Genomic DNA, 20,610 nt, shown 5'->3' on the forward strand with positions numbered 1-20,610 from the left:
TAGCGACGACTATCACCGATGTCTAATAAAGGATTAAAAAACAGATTAAAATGAATAATGCGACAAAGTTTGGGAATGATATTCGGTGTATATTAAGTGTGTATTGTTCATATGACTAGCGACTTTCCATGAAGGATCATGTGTGATACGGGCACATTTTGGCCCACATGATCTGCATAATTTAAGGGATGGGTAAAACCTTTCGATATTGTTATAAAAACACATATGGCCATGTATGCAAAGATTCTTTGTCATTTTACGCCATGCATGTTGTTGTTTTTTACATAAAACATCAAATGTATTACTGTGGCTAAAAAGCTGATTTCGATGTTTTCAGGACGCGTCTTTTATTGATATTTGATCTTAACACTTTTGACTTTTTCAGGAGAGTTAGGTAAGTTTAGATCAAACTGTTTTTTACATTTTTTTGCACTCATAATAGCAATACTTAAGCATTTTTCCATGTCAGAAAAAAAACACTTGTAAAAAAGGAAACAACTATTGTCCAGCTATTCAAAAATGTCAGATAGTTTTAACACCACGTTCTCTGTTACTTCCTAATTTGACATTAATTGGCCATTATCCTTCCTCGTCCTTTATTGTGTTACTAGAAGATACCTGTATCGTATGTATCTTGAATAGTCACGGTGTTTACAGTGTAATATAATAATTGTCAAGTCAATGATGTTTTCATTGATACTACACATATTAGTTTAAAAATTGACAAAAATGGTTGCAGATTAAGCCATACCAAAAGCAGGTTTGCAATTTGAACCAATCGCAATTTGAACGAAAGTACTGGCCAATCATTTCCTTTCCTTGAAGACGAATCTGATCGGTTCCTTGGGGCGGATGAAGATTTCATACAGAACATCAATCTCTTCATAGCCCGGTTCAAGTGATACTTCAAAGTTCTGTATTATCTGAAAAAAACGTGATACGAAGCGAAATCATGTCATGAACAGCACATCATTTGTTGACACTAAAATAATTATACTTTTCGAGTGAATATGGATATGTGCTATATATGTCTTCGCCTTTCTCAAAAGAATACTTGCTGGCAATTACTAACCGACTCCCAATTTAGTTTCCTTTTCTCACAACGGGCTGTTGATAAGTTTTAAAATACTCACAAGCTTGGTTTGTATTTCTTCAAATGTATCGCGCATGAATACAAATGTCTGAGTGATTCGACTGCTGACGTTGTTTTTCTTTCAACTCACGATCTAGTAATTAATGCGCAGTTTTCACAAAAGTAATAAGTAATGACAAACGCCCATAAAACTTTCAGTGAAATATAGTCGTAGCTAATATAATTATTGTCATAGGTATACAAAAGGAACAAAATATTTCTTTTAATTTCCATTTTGGACTTAGCCCAGCTGCCTCTCTCGACCAATATAACATCAATGAGGGTGTTGTTGTTTGTATGGTGTGGAGAATGGCTGTACCTATATGACTGTTAGTGATTGGCCCTGAGGTGAAGTTCGTCCCAAACATTGACAGCATGATCTAGGTTAGACTAACATTTAGTCTATGAAATCTTATATTACACAATAGCCTTATTGACTCTAAAAATAAAAATATATTTTCCCGAAGCTGATTTGTGGAATAGAGCTAGCTAGAGCTGGCTAGACTTGCTTTTGTAGACGTTTCTAGATTGTGATTTTTCCATGAAATAAATATATTCCATAGTCATGGTGCAAGTCTAGATCTAGGTCTACAGTACTGACATTAGTTAATTATAGTGATAGGTGTGAATGTACACGTTTACACTGTAGCGTTTATTCACTTAGATCGGGAAGTCTAGTGGTTAAGACGCTAACTCGTCACGCCAAAGACCCGGGTTCGATTCCCAACATGGGTACAATATACACATAACTGCAATACGTATACAATTACTGCTGCCATCGACAAAAAAATAAACCTGAATAAAGCGTGTTGTGTCCTACCTTCCTACCCTACGCATCTATACATCTAGTCAGAGACATCTAGTCATATCTGTATCGTTCAGGAGATAACTCACCTTCGATACAGCAAGGTAGATTTCCTGTTCGGCGAACCTCTTCCCAACACACTGTCGCTGACCGAAGCCGAACGGAAGTAAGACGGATGGTGGGATGGGGGTCACTCTCTTGCCGCTAGCGTCTCGCAGCCACCGTTCAGGCAGATATACTTCCGGTTCAGGGAAATACTTCTTATTCTTGGCGGCTTTCTGGTTCATCATGATCACAGATGTCTGGAATTATTAGACACCATAATACGTCACAAAACATTATGAAATCGGTGCCATGCTATGAAGAGGCAATCTTGAATACAAAACATCAAACATGCAAACACAGCAGATTGAAAAATGGATACAATACACAATACACAACTGATAAACAACTTTTGGAATTAAGAAATATACGACGAACGGTGGTTGTTATCGTAAATAAAACAGTGCAGGGAGAATAAAACCATGAGGGGCACAGCTCAGGTGGTTTATTCTCCCTGCAGTGTTTTATCGCATGATAAAAAAGGACCACGAGTCGTTTATTTCTTACATGGGATGTCAACATTTTGTTCAGCCTCTAAGGCGGTCTAAGGCGTCTCGATTCCCTGTGCAGAGTTGCGTCTTGGGCACGCCAGAAACCTATGATTGTTGGTACGAATCCTGGTTCACCCCAATTTTGTTTCTATGTTAAAGACACAATGAATGGGGGTAAATAATATCAGGTGAGTGAAATGAAACATTTTTTAAATATGTTAAAGACATAATGAATGAGGGTAAATAATATCAGGTGAGTGAAATGAAACATTTATTAAATATGTTAAAGACACAATGAATGGGGGTAAATAATATCAGGTGAGTGAAATGAAACATTTTTTAAATATGTTCAAGACACAATGAATGGGGGTAAATAATATCAGGTGAGTGAAATGAAACATTTTTTAGATATGTTAAAGACACAATGAATGGGGGTAAATAATATCAAGTGAGTGAAATGAAACATTTTTTAAATATGTTAAAGACACAATGAATAGGGGTAAATAATATCAGGTGAGTGAAATGAAACATTTTTTAAATATGTTAATGACACAATGAATGAGGGTAAATAATATCAGGTGAGTGAAATGAAACATTTTTTAAATATGTTAATGACACAATGAATGGGGGTAAATAATATCAGGTGAGTGAAATGAAACATTTTTTAAATATGTTAATGACACAATGAATGGGGGTAAAAATAATATCAGGTGAGTGAAATGAAACATTTTTTAAATATGTTAAAGACACAATGAATGAGGGTAAATAATATCAGGTGAGTGAAATGAAACATTTTTTAAATATGTTAATGACACAATGAATGAGGGTAAATAATATCAGGTGAGTGAAATGAATCATTTTTTAAATTTGTTAAAGACACAATGAATGGGGGTAAATAATATCAGGTGAGTGAAATGAAACATGTTTTAAATATGTTAATGATACAATGAATGAGGGTAAATAATATCAGGTGAGTGAAATGAAACATTTTTTAAATATGTTAAAGACACAATGAATGAGGGTAAATAATATCAGGTGAGCGAAATGAAACATTTTTTAAATATGTTCAAGACACAATGAATGGGGGTAAATAATATCAGGTGAGTGAAATGAATCATTTTTTTAAATATGTTAAAGACACAATGAATGGGGGTAAATAATATCAGGTGAGTGAAATGAAACATTTTTTAAATATGTTAAAGACACAATGAATGGGGGTAAATAATATCAGGTGAGTAAAATGAAACATTTTTTTAGAAATGTTAAAGACACAATGAATGAGGGTAAATAATATCAGGTGAGTGAAATGAAACATTTTTTAAATATGTTAAAGACACAATGAATGAGGGTAAATAATATCAGGTGAGTGAAATGAAACATTTTTTAAATGTGTTAAAGACACAATGAATGGGGGTAAATAATATCAGGTGAGTGAAATGAAACATTTTTTAAATATGTTAAAGACACAATGAATGGGGGTGAATAATATCAGGTGAGTGAAATGAAACATTTTTTAAATATGTTAGAGACACAATGAATGAGGGTAAATAATATCAGGTGAGTGAAATGAAACATTTTTTAAATATGTTAAAGACACAATGAATGAGGGTAAATAATATCAGGTGAGTGAAATGAAACATTTTTTAAATATGTTCAAGACACAATGAATGGGGGTGAATAATATCAGGTGAGTGAAATGAAACATTTTTTAAATATACTAAAGACACAATGAATGAGGGTAAATAATATCAGGTGAGTGAAATGAAACATTTTTTAAATATGTTAATGCCACAATAAATGAGGGTAAATAATATCAGGTGAGTGAAATGAAACATTTTTTAAATATGTTAATGACACAATGAATGAGGGTAAATAATATCAGGTGAGTGAAATGAAACATTTTTTAAATATGTTAATGACACAATGAATGGGGGTAAATAATATCAGGTGAGTGAAATGAAACATTTTTTAAATATGTTAATGACACAATGAATGGGGGTAAAAATAATATCAGGTGAGTGAAATGAAACATTTTTTAAATATGTTAAAGACACAATGAATGGGGGTAAATAATATCAGGTGAGTGAAATGAAACATTTTTTAAATATGTTAAAGACACAATGAATGGGGGTAAAAATAATATCAGGTGAGTGAAATGAAACATTTTTTAAATATGTTAAAGACACAATGAATGGGGGTAAATAATATCAGGTGAGTGAAATGAAACATTTTTTAACTATGTTAATGACACAATGAATGAGGGTAAATAATATCAGGTGAGTGAAATGAATCATTTTTTAAATGTGTTAAAGACACAATGAATGGGGGTAAATAATATCAGGTGAGTGAAATGAAACATTTTTTAAATATGTTAATGATACAATGAATGAGGGTAAATAATATCAGGTGAGTGAAATGAAACATTTTTTAAATATGTTAAAGACACAATGAATGAGGGTAAATAATATCAGGTGTGTGAAATGAAACTTTTTTTAAATATGTTAAAGACACAATGAATGGGGGTAAATAATATCAGGTGAGTGAAATGAAACATTTTTTAAATATGTTAAAGACACAATGAAGGGGGTAAATAATATCAGGTGAGCGAAAAGAAACATTTTTTAAATATGTTAATGACACAATGAATGAGGGTAAATAATATCAGGTGAGTGAAATGAAACATTTTTTAAATATGTTAATGACACAATGAATGGGGGTAAATAATATCAGGTGAGTGAAATGAAACATTTTTTAAATATGTTAAAGACACAATGAAGGGGGTAAATAATATCAGGTGAGCGAAAAGAAACATTTTTTAAATATGTTAATGACACAATGAATGAGGGTAAATAATATCAGGTGAGTGAAATGAAACATTTTTTAAATATGTTAAAGACACAATGAATGAGGGTAAATAATATCAGGTGAGTGAAATGAAACATTTTTTAAATATGTTAAAGACACAATGAATGAGGGTAAATAATATCAGGTGAGTGAAATGAAACATTTTTTAAATATGTTAAAGACACAATGAATGGGGGTAAATAATATCAGGTGAGTGAAATGAAACATTTTTTAAATATGTTAAAGACACAATGAATGGGGTTGAATAATATCAGGTGAGTGAAATGAAACATTTTTTAAATATGTTAATGACACAATGAATGGGGGTAAATAATATCAGGTGAGTGAAATGAAACATTTTTTAAATATGTTAAAGACACAATGAATGGGGGTAAATAATATCAGGTGAGTGAAATGAAACATTTTTTAAATATGTTAATGACACAATGAATGAGGGTAAATAATATCAGGTGAGTGAAATGAAACATTTTTTAAATATGTTAAAGACACAATGAATGGGGGTAAAAATATGTTAATGACACAATGAATGAGGGTAAATAATATCAGGTGAGTGAAATGAAACATGTTTTTAAATATGTTAAAGACACAATGAATGGGGGTAAATAATATCAGGTGAGTGAAATGAAACATTTTTTAGAAATGTTAAAGACACAATGAATGGGGGTAAATAATATCAGGTGAGTGAAATGAAACGTTTTTTAGATATGTTAAAGGCACACCTGTCACGGAAAATGATTGTGCCCAGTGTTATGGTTATGTTGTCATGGTTACTGATATTGCTGTACTGCAAGCAGCACGAGAATAGACACTTCTCAGTTACCAGATGCACCAGATTTTTTCCTAATTATTACTTTTATATGATATAGTCGGTAGGACTCTATGTAAGCGGTTATTCATGATTGAACGGTATGTTGTAATAAATTGATCATACCCTTAAAGAGAAAATATCGTGATTCACCTTGTACGATTATTCTGACAATGACTGAATTGATGACCTGTATTTCTGATTGTATCAATCATTTAGCACGGTCAATATATGATTTGAAGTCAGGTAAGAAACAATTAAACGAAGTCACGAATGACTTGTGAGAAACTGAAGTATGTTATTACCATAGTCCTGGAGTACAACTGTAAGTTGTGAAACTTGTGAAATGAAGCAATTGTAATTTTTTTAAGGAGGGGTAGGGTTAAAGGTGGACAAGCATGACAGGGGACGCGTGTGAATAATCAATAGGGTATGGTTAACATCTTGTCATTGACGCCTTTTACAAAATAAGGTTGGACGAACCCTCTGATGGTCGTGCAATTGTCTACAGGCGTCCACGAAAACGTTTTTGCGATCCGTGCGTTACTCAACGTCGTCAGCTCAGGGGATGGAAGTGTAATGGTATGTGGTGGCATCACAACTTATAGGAGAACATCAGTTATCACTGTTAATGACAATATAAATGGCATACGCAACCTGGACGACATCGTTCGAGATCATGTTTTAACCTTTGTGCAAAGAAGGGATGTAACGTCACGTTGCAGCATGACAATGCCCGCCCACATGTTGCACGCATGCATCCTAACATTGCTGTACTACCATGGCCGGCTATTTATTCAGACCTCTCCTCATACATGTTTAGGATGAGATGGAAGGACACCTACGATAGGACCAGAACCAGCCGGTAACGCTAGCTCAATCGGGCCAATCTTTGGTTGACATTTGGAACACATTCCCCAGGCTGTTTTCAATCATTGTCTTCAGTGCACCGCCGCTGCCTCGCCTGTATCAACGCAAATAGCGGCCACATCAGATATTGACATTGTTAATTGAGTTGTTACATCACCCCTATTTGAGGGCATGTCGCTGTCTTCTGTTACCGGGTATGGATTTTGTCAATGAATGTGTTACTATATAACATTGATCAGACGAATGACCTAATATTATGAAGTTATTTTCAATAACATAACATTTACACTTCTTGATATGAAGCATAGTTAATTTAATTATATATGTATCAAATTATGTACATAAAGTATTATCAAATGTTGTCTTCATTCATACCTTCGATATATCAGAGCATCACTGCACAATTTGTAGACAGAATCAATTTAAAAGTATACAAATTTCGAACTGATAATACGGTTTAGACAGATACATATATCTTATGACATTATAGAAATAACATGTTAAGGTGAAATTGTATTCATCTTCAACCCTACAACCCCCTCCCTTTATTAACGATCGCTATGAACAAATTACTTTGTTTCTTAACTGTTAACGGACGAGATACTTCTCTGGATCTATAAGCCCTTACATTCTTCATACAAATTGTATCTTGGACTGCTTTGTATTACACAGCTCCAATATTGACAATCCCTATCTTCACCAACATGTTTTACACATTGTAAGGAGGGCAAATCTATCTCCAACACCATGCGAAATACAGACAGAGCCGAGTTCATGTGAAGAAGACAGCGTACGTACAAGCTGATGAATACTTTTGGTGACAACAATAACCATGATGATCAGTGTGATGTGTCTGCGACTGCTGTTGATGTGATAGTTAATGGTGATGATGACAACGACAACGATGATGAGGATGATGACGACAATGGTGGCGATGGAGATGAGATCTGTGATTTAAACAAAGTATATCTACCCCTGCTGGGATCCTGAATCCCTGAAGAATGATGTCTGTCGGCAAATACCGCTGGGTTCCCGTCAGGACAGGGTGGTACAACCTGCAACGTTCACATCTCCATTTAGTGAGTATATGGAGGTACTGTTTAACATAACAACAGTCAGCAATAGTCCAGCTACTTCACAGCGGCATTTTAAACAACAACTGGGAAGCTGGCCATAGGGAAGATCTGTCTTTTCTTTAAACTGGGGGAGTGTTTTTTTATTCTTTACATTCAGTGGTCACTGGTTTAGGGTGGTTCAGAGGTTATAGTGAAGACAAGATATTTTTATGGATGAAAAGAAGTTGTCATCCGTAAAGGTATCTTGTCTATACTGTTACTTACCAACTACTAAAAATGCCAATCAAACAGTTTGACAATTATACACAAGCATTTCAATAATACGAAAGTTTATTCTCACTGGGTCCTATATTTGTATCTTTCCTGTCGTTTCATTCAACAATATGTTAATCAGACGCGGTGACGTGTGATTCAACAGTGAGCAGGTTTACCAACGATTTTAACCTAAAATGACGTGTCTAATTTTTCTAAAATACAAAGTTTCACATTCTAATCACCGAGATGCAGATGAAGGATCATTACCAAGCGAACTTGGAGGAATCACGAATGATCTACCCCGAGTGAATTCGTGACGTCCTGATCATTTGAAGAAGTGCCGCAAATGTACATTCAAAAACGAGTTTTTTTTACAAAATGCGACGCCATGATCAACAGATGACGTCTTAATGATTTGTTCTCCGTGATAGTCTGTTACGATAAATATTACTCACTCACTGAACTAACCAATCTGCTTTCAGACTTCCTTAAACCACGTTCAGGAATTCTGTACCCTTGAAAGCATTATTGTTAATGTAAGTCCGCAAAGCCAGTGTGTCAAAACAAGATTCAAAACCATACACAACTGACGGCTACCTGAACGATTCCTTCACGCACGCGGGGAGATACTTCATGCTCTTTAGGGCAGGGACAGTGATGGGTCCGGAGGGGCCGAGCTCGTCATGCACCTCCTGGTACAACCTCTCCTGCTTGTCGGGATGGCGGGCCAGGACGTAGAGCAGCATCTGTATCATCCGGGCAGTCTTCCGAGAACAGATAAGAATAGTTGTAAAGCAAATTTGATGTGTGCTGCTATTGGATTGGTTGAAATCGTTGTTAGATTTCTAGTTCCGGTTCTTATGTGACTTTTCAAAATACAGATACTTTTTGATCGGGTTAACCTCGCGTTCAATATGGGTAAGAACAAATACCATTTAACATCTTTTGGTATGACGCGTCCGGGGATCGAATCCCCAAACTTCCTCTATCCTGGCGGAGGCTCTACCACAAGACCACGGAGGCTGTATATCTTATTTGGAGTGAGAGTGTGTGTTACTCTGTTATGTCAGTATTTCTGTTATATCACGGTGTGTCAAGTTGAAGCCACGATCAAACGTTTCTGGGCCCCGTTCCACAAAGCGATCTTAGCGCGAGGTCGGTCGTAACTCCCATTCTTTAACACTGACTTACGACAGTCGTAGCGCTAAGATCACTTTGTGGAACGGTTCCCTGGCGCGCCTATTAAGGGACGGAACCCTGCACACAAAATTGTGGAACCTTTGGCGACTGGGCTATCGTGCCTCTCCTAATTGGAGAATAATGGGAGTCTCGGTAATGGGTTAATAATACAGAAACAATTTAACAATCAGATCTGAATTGAATGGTGTTATGATTAATCTAATGAAACATAATTTTGTACGATCAACTGTACTCGCGGATGCCTGAATCAACGTCATGTATATAAGCAAGCCGGCAAAAGCTGGAATGCAACTTACCTATTCCCTTGGGAACAAGTGCACGTGCTTCACGTGATTTGCGAGAAAAGTTAATTCAATCAATAAACACTGCACCATATGCACAAAGTTCCCCGTATGAAATTCAGGTATAAAACATGAGCAGGATTGTACTCTCTCATCACATGAAACTGTTTAAAACAACGAACATGTCTCGACTAACCGCAGAGCAGAGGGAGAGAGCCATCGGTATGTTGCAAATGAGAGCGACGCAGGAGCACGTTGCCTGGATCATGGGCTGCTTCAAGTGCACCATCACCAGACTTGTCACACGTGAGAGGCAAACAAGCAGTACTGCAGACAGCCCGAGGAGTGGAAGACCCAAGGTCACGACCCCACAGGAAGAACGGTATTTACGGTTGCTTCACCTAAGGTCCAGATTCCTAACTGTGAAGTCATCATCCGCAAACAGCCTTGGACATCAAGTCAGCATAAGGACTCCGCCTGTGTGGTTTCCGTGCCTATTGACCTTTCAAGGGCATGATGTTAACGTTTCTACACCGACGTCGCAGACTGAGATGGGCCAAGACTGTACAGCAGTGGCAGCAGAGAAATTGGCGAAGAGTGCTCTTCAGCGACGAGAGTAGGTGCCAAGAATTGATATGACACTTCGCTTGGTTGACACTCATTTCTGTACCGTCCAGCAGTACAGAACCATCAACAACATCAACAACATCAACACCGACATTGAGATAATGTCCCTTGGCTCGTTTTAGAAAACTATGGAATGCCTTGTTTTCATCATGAGTCTTAACACGCTTCACAAGAGGATCATCAGACCAATAAATGTGTGCAAAAGTGCACAAAACAATTCTATTATTATTATTATTATTATTATTATTATTATTTTTATTATTATTTATCGACTTGGTAATCTGAACTTGAAACATAATTTGAACAGAATCTCTATAAATGGTCCTCTTACCGAATCTGTTCCTCCGCTGAACAGGTCGAGGGCAATAGCTCCAATGTCATCTTCTGTCAGCTTGTTGGACATCAGCAGAGACAGCATCAAGTTGTTCTCCTGGGGGTCGAGTGTGCCGGCAGCTTGGCGCTGTCTGATGTCCTCTAGCGTGCCGTGATAATGGTCCTTGGCCAGACTAACGAAAGAAGCATGCATGTACGCAGAAAGTTAATCATTGCCCATGTAAGTTAATATTCAGTTGTGTATTCGTCGGCTACAGACTTAGTTGTATAGCTTTCTTTTCCGTGAGTTTCACCAGCACTTACTTAAACCGAGAACATACAGTTTAATCATTAATTTAAACAATTCAGCTAGAAAACACATCCTCCGAAATGTATCACCCTATTAATTAATATAGCTACATTTACGGTTGATTCGTTAGCCTATGCCTCTGCGCACATCCGATTCTCTTTCGTGTGTGTCGTGGAGGGTGGAGGGAAAGCTGCTTGTACAAGTCCGGACTAATACCGACTTCTTAGTGCCAGCCTACTGAAATATCATGCCGCAGTGTAACATGAATATCCCACTCAGACACAATGTTTCTTTAAGCCCCTTATTGCCGAGCGCCAGACAGGGTAACTGCAAGTACAATCTTTTAAAGTCTTTTGGTATGAGGCGGTCCGGCGAATGCTCTACCACTTGACCACGGAGGCGGTCGGTCAATAAAGCCAGAGACAGCACTGAAGAAAGGTAACAAAAAGGTTCAACTATCGAGAAAATTTTGCATCAGTGGTATTATTACAGGGTATAAGGGAGTTTACCGAACAAGTCTGTCCACCGCCGATTTGTAGTCATCCTTGACTTTAAGGGAAAAGTTTCTCAACACGAACGGGTGAATGTAGAGACATTCATTGAAGATGCGAAACATGTCTCGGATATCCTTCAGAGACTGCAGCTTGTCGGGGTACATGTCGACGTCACGTCTCAGATAGCCTAAACGCTTGTTGAAGGCAACGACGCTAATGCCTGTGGATGAATACCATTCACAGTTTGATATGTTTGTTGGGTAACCACGCAGTCAGCAATATCCCTGAGTCCTGTAGATAAGTCGAGTCTGGGCCAGGCAAACTGCTGACAACGGGACGCCATTGTAAACAGACGACCTGTGAAAATCCGGGTAGAGAATTGGTCTTCAGGAATCCATGCTTTGTGTAAGAGGCGACTGACGGGATCGGGTGGAGATGTTCGCTGACTTTGCATAGATCGGTACTCATGATGTCAATCACTGGATTGTCTGGTCCAGACTCGATTATTTACAGACCGCAGCCATATAGCTGGTATTTTGCTGAGTGCGGCGTGAAACAACAATCAATAAATTAATCATGTCCACATACAGCCATCATAATTCACCATGCACATCTAGCAAAACTTTATGAAATCAGATCTATAATTGTAGATTTTTACAACCTTGGGTTTGGCTCTTTACGCATGACTTCAATTGTTAATTAGAAGCTTTTTCTTAAGTATCACCAACAATGGAAACGATGGGGTAGTCTAATGTTATGTATATATAATTAGATCATCACGCCGAAGATTGTGAATCCCATTTCTTGTGATATGACCAGAATCTCGCCATCAGCGTCTCAGAGGGTTGGTTATCTCTCGACCCATCCTCGCCTATTTTGAAGGGATTTTCATCACGGAATCTGGTTCAAATGTACATTTCGGGCCGGTGGACTCCTCAATCGTGTAATTAGTAAAACGTCTGAACCTAAAACTTACTTTCACAAGCGTACTTAAAAAACATCTCTGACATTTCATGCGGAGTAAACTGGTCCTGCTTTATCCGCGTGACTAGGTCGTCTGCAACCTCGTTCTGGTTTGACAAGAAGTGCTGGGCCGATCGGACGCGCATCATCTGCGCATTCAAAGGACTCCGGAAGTTGTGCCATTCCTTACCTTGTCTGTGAAACAGGAGTCAAATACCTCAAAATAACGAAACTATTATGTTGTATAAAAAACACACGAATAGGGTGAAATATTCATTTACACACTGTCAAACTCGGTGAGGTGAAACTGGGTAGAACGTCGCGTTCAAGATTATAGCATTAATAAAGCGACGTGCATGCACGTGTGTTCGAGGGCTTTTGTACTAGTCCGGACTGATACCGATTTTATAGTGCTTGCCCACTGAGAGTAAATCTCACATCGCAATGATGACTCATTCTCGGTACACACGTACTTGAATCAGCACTACGTCAACGTTACGTTACACATCATCCCAGACAAAGGGAGAATGAACAGATTCGAGTGTTTTCTCCGACTTAAACCATACTTGACATATAATATCTTTATAATTAGAATGTGTTTTTACTCATAAAAACTGAAGTCTCCCCGCCTGTTTTTGATACCTTCGTTCGCGTTGTTACTGTACATGTAAATGTGTTTGCAAATCCGAAAAAACAATAATAGGAAAAGAATACGAGTACAGCTGTTTGATTGTAGATTGTATTGTGCAGTTGAGGCACCAATAATGAACAATCAGTAGCTTTATGCATAGTAGAAAGACTCTTACGAATTTCGAAATTGTTTCCATGGAAACACAAGAAATTAAAAATTGTAATGTAATGCTCATTGCACAACAACTACTTCATGTTTTATTTCACACAACAACTATGCAATTCCTTACTTCACACAAGAACGATGTAATGCCTTACATCACATACCAACTATGTAATGCTTTACTTCACACAACAAGTATGTAAATGTCTTACTTTACAGCAACAATACCATACCATACTTCAAAACAATTACATGTATCTAATTCCTTACTTCACAACAACTATCTAATGACTTACTGAACACAACGTCTTTGTACTGCCTTACTTCACACCAACAACTATAAAATGCTTTACTTCACACAACAAGTATGTAATGTCTTACTTCACACAACAAGTATTAATGTCTTACGCCAAAATAAATGCATAATAAAGTGTTTTACAAAAACTGTATAATGCCTTACTTCACACCAACAACTTTGTTCTGTCTTACTTCACACAACGATGCAATACTTTACTGTATGAAATAACAATGTATTGCCTTACTTCACACAAGAACAATGTTGTGTCTTACTTCACACAAGAACTATGTAATGTGTTACTTCACACAACAAGTATGTACAGTCTTACGCCAAAATAAATGTATTATAAAGTGTTGTACAATAACTGTATAATGCCTTACTTTACACCAACAACACGACACACAACGATGCAATACTTTAATGCATAAAATAACAATGTATTGCCTTACTTCACACAACAACAATGTATTGCCTTACTTCACACAAGAACTATGTTATGCCTTACTTCACGCAACAACAATCATGTGTTGTCTTACTTCACACAACAATGCAATGCCTTACTGCACAACGACTATGTAATGTCTTACCGTACAACAACTACGCAATGCCTTACTTCCCACAACTACGCAATGACTTACTTCCCACAACTATGTATTGCCTTACTTCACAAAACTATGCAATGCCTTACTTTACAACAACTACGCAATGCCTTACTGTACAACAACTACGCAATGCCTTACTTCACACAACTATGTAATGCCTTACTTCACACAACTATGCAATGCCTTACCGTACAACAGCTACGCAATGCCTTACTTCACACAACTACGCAATGCCTTACTTCACACAACTATGTAATGCCTTACTTCCCACAACTACGCAATGACTTACTTCCCACAACTATGTATTGCCTTACTTCACAAAACTATGCAATGCCTTACTTTACAACAACTACGCAATGCCTTACTGTACAACAACTACGCAATGCCTTACTTCACACAACTATGTAATGCCTTACTTCACACAACTATGCAATGCCTTACCGTACAACAGCTACGCAATGCCTTACTTCACACAACTACGCAATGCCTTACTTCACACAACTATGCAATGCCTTACCGTACAACAACTACGCAATGCCTTACTGTACAACAACTACGCAATGCCTTACTAAAGAACAAGTACGCAATGCCTTACTGTACAACAACTACGCAATGCCTTACTTCACACACCTACGCAATGCCATGCTTCACACAACTATGCAATGCCATGCTTCACACAACTACGCAATGCCTTGCTGTAGAACAACTATGCAATGCATTGCCTCACACAACTATGTATGCCTTACTGTACAACAACTACGCAATGCCTTGCTTCACACAACTATGTAATGCCTTACTTCACACAACTATGCAATGCCTTACTGCACAACAACTACGCAGTGCCTCGCTTTACACAACTACGCAATGCCTTCCTTAAACAACAACATGTTTTACTTCACAACATTTATGTCATGCCTAAAAACAACAATCAACTTACAGGAGAATGAGCCCTTTACTGAGTTCCGAATTTTCGCAATACAGTTCATGGATCAGATGACCATCTCTCATAGGGTACTTTCCCTCGTTCTTCATCACAGCTTCAATATCGACAGCGTCCTCAACAAGCACGCACCACTTGCCTAACTTGATCCGTACAAGCGACCCATGCTTATCAATCAGCTCATTGAACAGGTGATGGACTTTCTCTGTGGTGTGTTTGGCTGTTGAAAGAGTGAGCGACTGGATAAGTGGGGATTAAAGCTGCTTTCGGGAATAGTCCAGCCACATGAAGGAGGTGGAATGACACCAGAAATGGGTTCACATATAATATCACATACTGTATTCTCATATCGTTCCCTTACAGGGAATCGAACCTGCGGCTTCGGGATGACGAGCCTACGCTTTAACTACGGGGCTACCACTTGTACCCGGCCGTTGAACGACCACGACTGAGTGAATACAATGAAAGTCGGACCATCAAAGGAAAGTATACACTCGAACATTTGTATTTGACCAAGATAATACAAACGTTATCAAGACGTTATTGGGTTGCCGAGGCACTGCAAACGTGAGGTCAAAAACACAACTAAGATACAACATGTATCAAATGCATCACCATCGAAAACTTTTTTGTTTATTTTTAACCACCATCAGACATGTGTATTTTATTTTGCCCGGTAGTTTAGATTTGAGAATATTATAAATATGCTGAAAAATAACAATATTAAGGACGATTATTGATTAGTAGATTGATTACTCGATTGAGGAATCTTATCGACATTGAAATCAATAACTAGATTTAGGAATAGTATCTAGAGAAAATCAGTAACGAGGTTTAAGAAAACTGTTCATATAATAACCAATGACGAGGTTGAAGAATATTATTGACATATAAATAAAAAAATAGATGAAGGAATATTACTGATATGTAAATCAAAATCTAGATTGAGAAATATCATTAACACGTCATTGAAAAAAGTCAAATAATGAGTATAGGTACGCAGGTACGTAATAGGTATGTAAATCAATAATTTGAGCTAGGGATGTTATAGATATATGTGCTCGTACATAAATCGATAAACACATTTTGGAATATTATAGATACTTGAATTAATGCATACATCTAGTAATATTAAAGACATATACATTAATACCTACAGTCGTGAATAGTGTCGACTTAAGAATCAATAACAATCATTACTTGACTCGTTGAAGTCAGATGAGTCGTATCAACGGATAAACAGTCCCTGAAAATGTCCAAATCAGATTTGATTTCCGCTAGTCCCTTGGAATAATGGAAGTTGGTGAGGTTCACTGAGCTATGTAACTATACTTCACAGCATACATTTACACGGCTAACGACAAACTCTTACGTTTGAAAGCTAGAATAATCTTTTGTTATCATTTTCTATTGCATCAACAAAGCAGAAAACACAAATAATAGTAATTAAGTATCTATTGAACCTCAATGTTTATTGTAATTATAACACAAATTGAAATGTTTATGAAATTATATGGGGCTAGATCATTTCATGCAATCAGCAGTATCACGTCAAGCACCCTCGGGTTGGTTCCATGGCAATATCTCTACGTGCGAGGTTTGTACTTCAAAGTAGCATACATATATATGACTTGTGCAACACTTGTGATAAAAAAAGCCTTCTGGACGGTATTCTCGGTCATGACATACATAATGTTCAGCCTACATGTACCGTGACGCACATCCCTGGTCGTCTTATCATACAGTCCATGCTATTTCCATCACTTTAAAGAAAGCCTTTAGTCTCAGTAGACATATCATATATCGTTTGAGACGAGATTCCTTCTAACTGTGAGGATAATAGCTCTGGCTACAACCTTGCCCCTTCGGGATATCTGATATATCTCATCATAAATGAACGTCGTGTTATTTGGTGTTTAGGGGTTTTCTTGACGCTAGACATATTGACATAGATTTTATGGGAGATGTGTAACAAGAGCACTATCAGATCAACAGCTATATCCATACACATGGTATACGTTATCTCATAGAAAATTGTGAGATCAAAATTCTTAGATTTGCATATGCAGGTACGTATTTGTAAGTATTGCTGAAATCAAGAAACAACAGTATCTTTTCATTGTCGAGTCATTGTGATACCTTGCAGCACTCAGACACAGTATACTGACTCCTAGCCGACCAGTCTTTGTTTCAGCCCTTAATACCGAGTGCCAGACAGGGTAACAACAAGTACCATCTTTCAACGTCTTTTGGGGATCGAACCACCGACCTTCCACTCTCTGGACGGACGCTCTACTACTAGATCACGGAGGCGGTCTGAATGTATCATAAGAACCACGAAAGATTAAATTTCCGATGATAGAATGCAATCTGATGAAAGGTCAAGAAGTTCGCATGTACTTGTTTGTTAAATGACATTCTCCGATAATCGCTTCATATGAGAACTAAAATAGCTTAACAAAAGAAAAGCCTGTTTTCATATTTTTTTTCTTTTATGGAATATGAAATATGACATTAATAACAGGAGAGGATAAATACGTATCAAATATAAAGGTGTTCACAAAGAAATGACAAGTCAGCATTCTGACTTGGATTTCATTGACGTCAACTGAGCTATGCAGGTGCAAGTGCACTAGTGAAAACGCTAAAGGGCCCAATATTGAATCGTTGTTGTGTGAGGCGCGTTAATCCGTACCGTGAAAACCACTATAAGAAGCCTTCTTCACGTATCAATATTTGACAACTCATGACCTTTTTATCAAATATATGTCAGAATGCATGTCTCAGTCTTGAGTCATGTTTCAGGTGAAATGAAAGCACTACCGATGTACCGATAACCTGTAACTTTACCTGAGAGTACCGAGGTGAGGTGAAATGGGGTTTAAAGGTGCGTTCAAGGTTATTGCTCCGTGCCGACCAGTCCTTGGTTTAGCCCCTTAATGCCGAGAGACAACAAGTACCATATTTTAACGTCTTTTGGTATACCGCGGCCGGGAATCGAACCCCCGCCCTTCCGCTATCTGGGTGGACGCTCTACCGCAAGACCACGGAGGCGGCCCCCATGCAACCAACTTAGGTTAGGGACGGCAGGAGTTGGGTTGGGTTGTTTTAGGGTGAGGTGTGGAATTGGATGTAATTTCGTAATGTAGGCACCAACAACTCACTGCTTCAAGGATATCCAGTCTACATTATTTCGTGTATACCTAAGGCAGCCCGCGTACAAATAATCTTGCATCAGTGAATTTATATCTACCATCACCATCCGGAGACCAAATACTATTAACATCTGGGTACTTTGGGGTTACTTTGAACTAGCAACTGATGTTTAATAGTTAAAGGTGTTGCGGTAGATGTACTTACAGAATGGTTGAAAGTGGAAGGCTGGCCCAATGATTGGTGTATTGTAGATGCCCCCGGGACCAGGGATTTCCTCGAAAGGTCGGACTCCCCTGATATCAAAGTCCTCAATAACTGACGTTGAGTGATAGCGTTGATGAAACAGTGTCCCACATCGGCTCACCACTGAATTTAACATCCTTCTCATCCTTGCGTTGGTATGGTTTCTGTGCAATAAAAATGCTTGTAAACAGTGGGGTTCCATTTCACAAGATTTAACAAGATTTACACAATCGGATATATATAACAATGTATATTCTGCTCAACACAAAACGTCCTGACATGAGTGAGGATGTTACACAAAGGAGATTATGTCCTAAAAGTGGTTCATAGCATCTCGACTTAATGCACGCTACAAGTATTATCTACATAATTCCATGTTTTTCTCATAAAATCGCTAGACTTAACATGCGTGACGAGATATGATCGGGCGCTGTCGAGTGGAAAGCAGCGTTTGATGTCATTCCGACGAGGTCACACAGAAAGGCAACGAAGCCCGTCAAGTCTTAAAGCGGGGCTATGCTGGGATAAATTGACAGTCCAAACAACATTGATTCAAGTCATTCTTAACCTGCCTAAAAGTTCCTGACCAACCATATAACCTTCAATGCCGCTCTACACGTGTTGCAGCATCAGAATGGGTAGCTGTGTTTATATACCCAGCTAAATGAAGAGGAAATGTTTTATTATTAGAATAGATGCTACAATATTTACGTACCTTTTTCAAGTCCCTTCACATGGTCCCAGAATCTTACATACAATTAAACCTATTCTTCCGCTATAATAGAATAAACCGAATCCGATAGCCGAAACGATTTTTTCAAGTCGGCAGAAATTCTGTTTCAGCATTAAAGGCAAATCATTAAAAGCTTTCTTGGTTTTGCTTTTTGCGTCTTATGCAGGAATGTTTGGTACAGTTTAATGACAATAAGTTTTCGTTCGTTTCCGATCAGGCAAGAATTATAACTGTATTTGATTATATTCAATCATCCTACATTGGCCCATTTTTACAGAGAGTGAGTGGGCTGGGATTAAGGCCGCTTTGGGCAGTATTCCCTTCAGCTTAACGTGGGAGGAAATCCCGAAGTGATGCAGGTCTCAGACATTCACCATTTCGGTGAAACCCATCAGCACGGGTAGGCTGCTGACAAACCTAGAAACATAATCGGGGTTAACAGGGATTCATTCGGACCCACTATCATAGGTTTCTGGCTTGCCCAAGGGACGCAACTAGACAACTGTGCCACCCCGGTACCAGCACAGGAGTACTGAGCTCAAAGTCTGTGCTTTCGATTAAATAATGTGTTCTACTGACGTCGCCCTCCTGCTGGACCACGCAACCCCGTTAATTCGGACTGTTACGTTACTAGAATCGCCTTAATTAATTAATTTCATTCTCCCCTATTTAAAATAATCTATAGCAAGAGTTATCGTTGATATGCTTAATCCACCAGTCACTCTGACCGCCTTGATACATCGTCTAGTTTTCGAATTATTATGCATAAAACGTGTGTCGACAAAAAAGAGACAACTTACTATCGATCTATATCGATCCATGTATCAATAACATATAGCTGTTATGTCACGGCTATGAAAGAACCAGCCATCATGTCAGTAACAAGTACATGAAATAGATATATACGTCACATTTCACTTGCAATAAATTACAGGAAGGCATATTTCACTATAATCACTTTCAGAGAAGTCCTGTAACTGCAGTTAACCATAATTGTGTACTTCATCGTATTCCATACAAAACATGTGTACAACATCCCGGACTGACGTAATGCGACCTCTCGGTGTTTCATTGTATCTTGGAATCAATGCATTACGTCAGCAGCAAAAACGTTAAAAACGCCACATTTCACATCATAATATTTATCACCAAATCGCTAGACAAGAAATATTCATACCAAACTTTTCAATCCAAACCTGGAAAATCCCATGTTATTGTTATTCTTACCCATGTTATTGATATATACTTCAAACACCG

At 37.8% G+C, this 20,610-nt stretch overlaps 1 protein-coding gene across 1 annotated transcript; it reads right to left on the reverse strand.

Moving 5' to 3' along the window:
• Positions 1-806: 806 nt before the first annotated feature.
• On the reverse strand, positions 807-18,765 carry LOC139476006 (cytochrome P450 27C1-like). The gene is made up of 9 exons (XM_071259236.1): positions 18,582-18,765; positions 15,219-15,441; positions 12,602-12,783; positions 11,641-11,845; positions 10,841-11,015; positions 8,999-9,165; positions 8,044-8,125; positions 2,027-2,239; positions 807-923 (listed from the first exon to the last, which is right to left on the reverse strand). Exons 1-9 carry the CDS (start codon positions 18,763-18,765, stop codon positions 807-809), a joined length of 1,548 nt encoding a protein of 515 aa, XP_071115337.1.
• Positions 18,766-20,610: the final 1,845 nt, after the last annotated feature.

This window comes from Haliotis cracherodii, unplaced genomic scaffold, assembly GCF_022045235.1.
Source record: "Haliotis cracherodii isolate W230 unplaced genomic scaffold, xgHalCrac1.p SCAF_3, whole genome shotgun sequence".
Lineage (NCBI taxonomy): Eukaryota > Metazoa > Mollusca > Gastropoda > Lepetellida > Haliotidae > Haliotis > Haliotis cracherodii.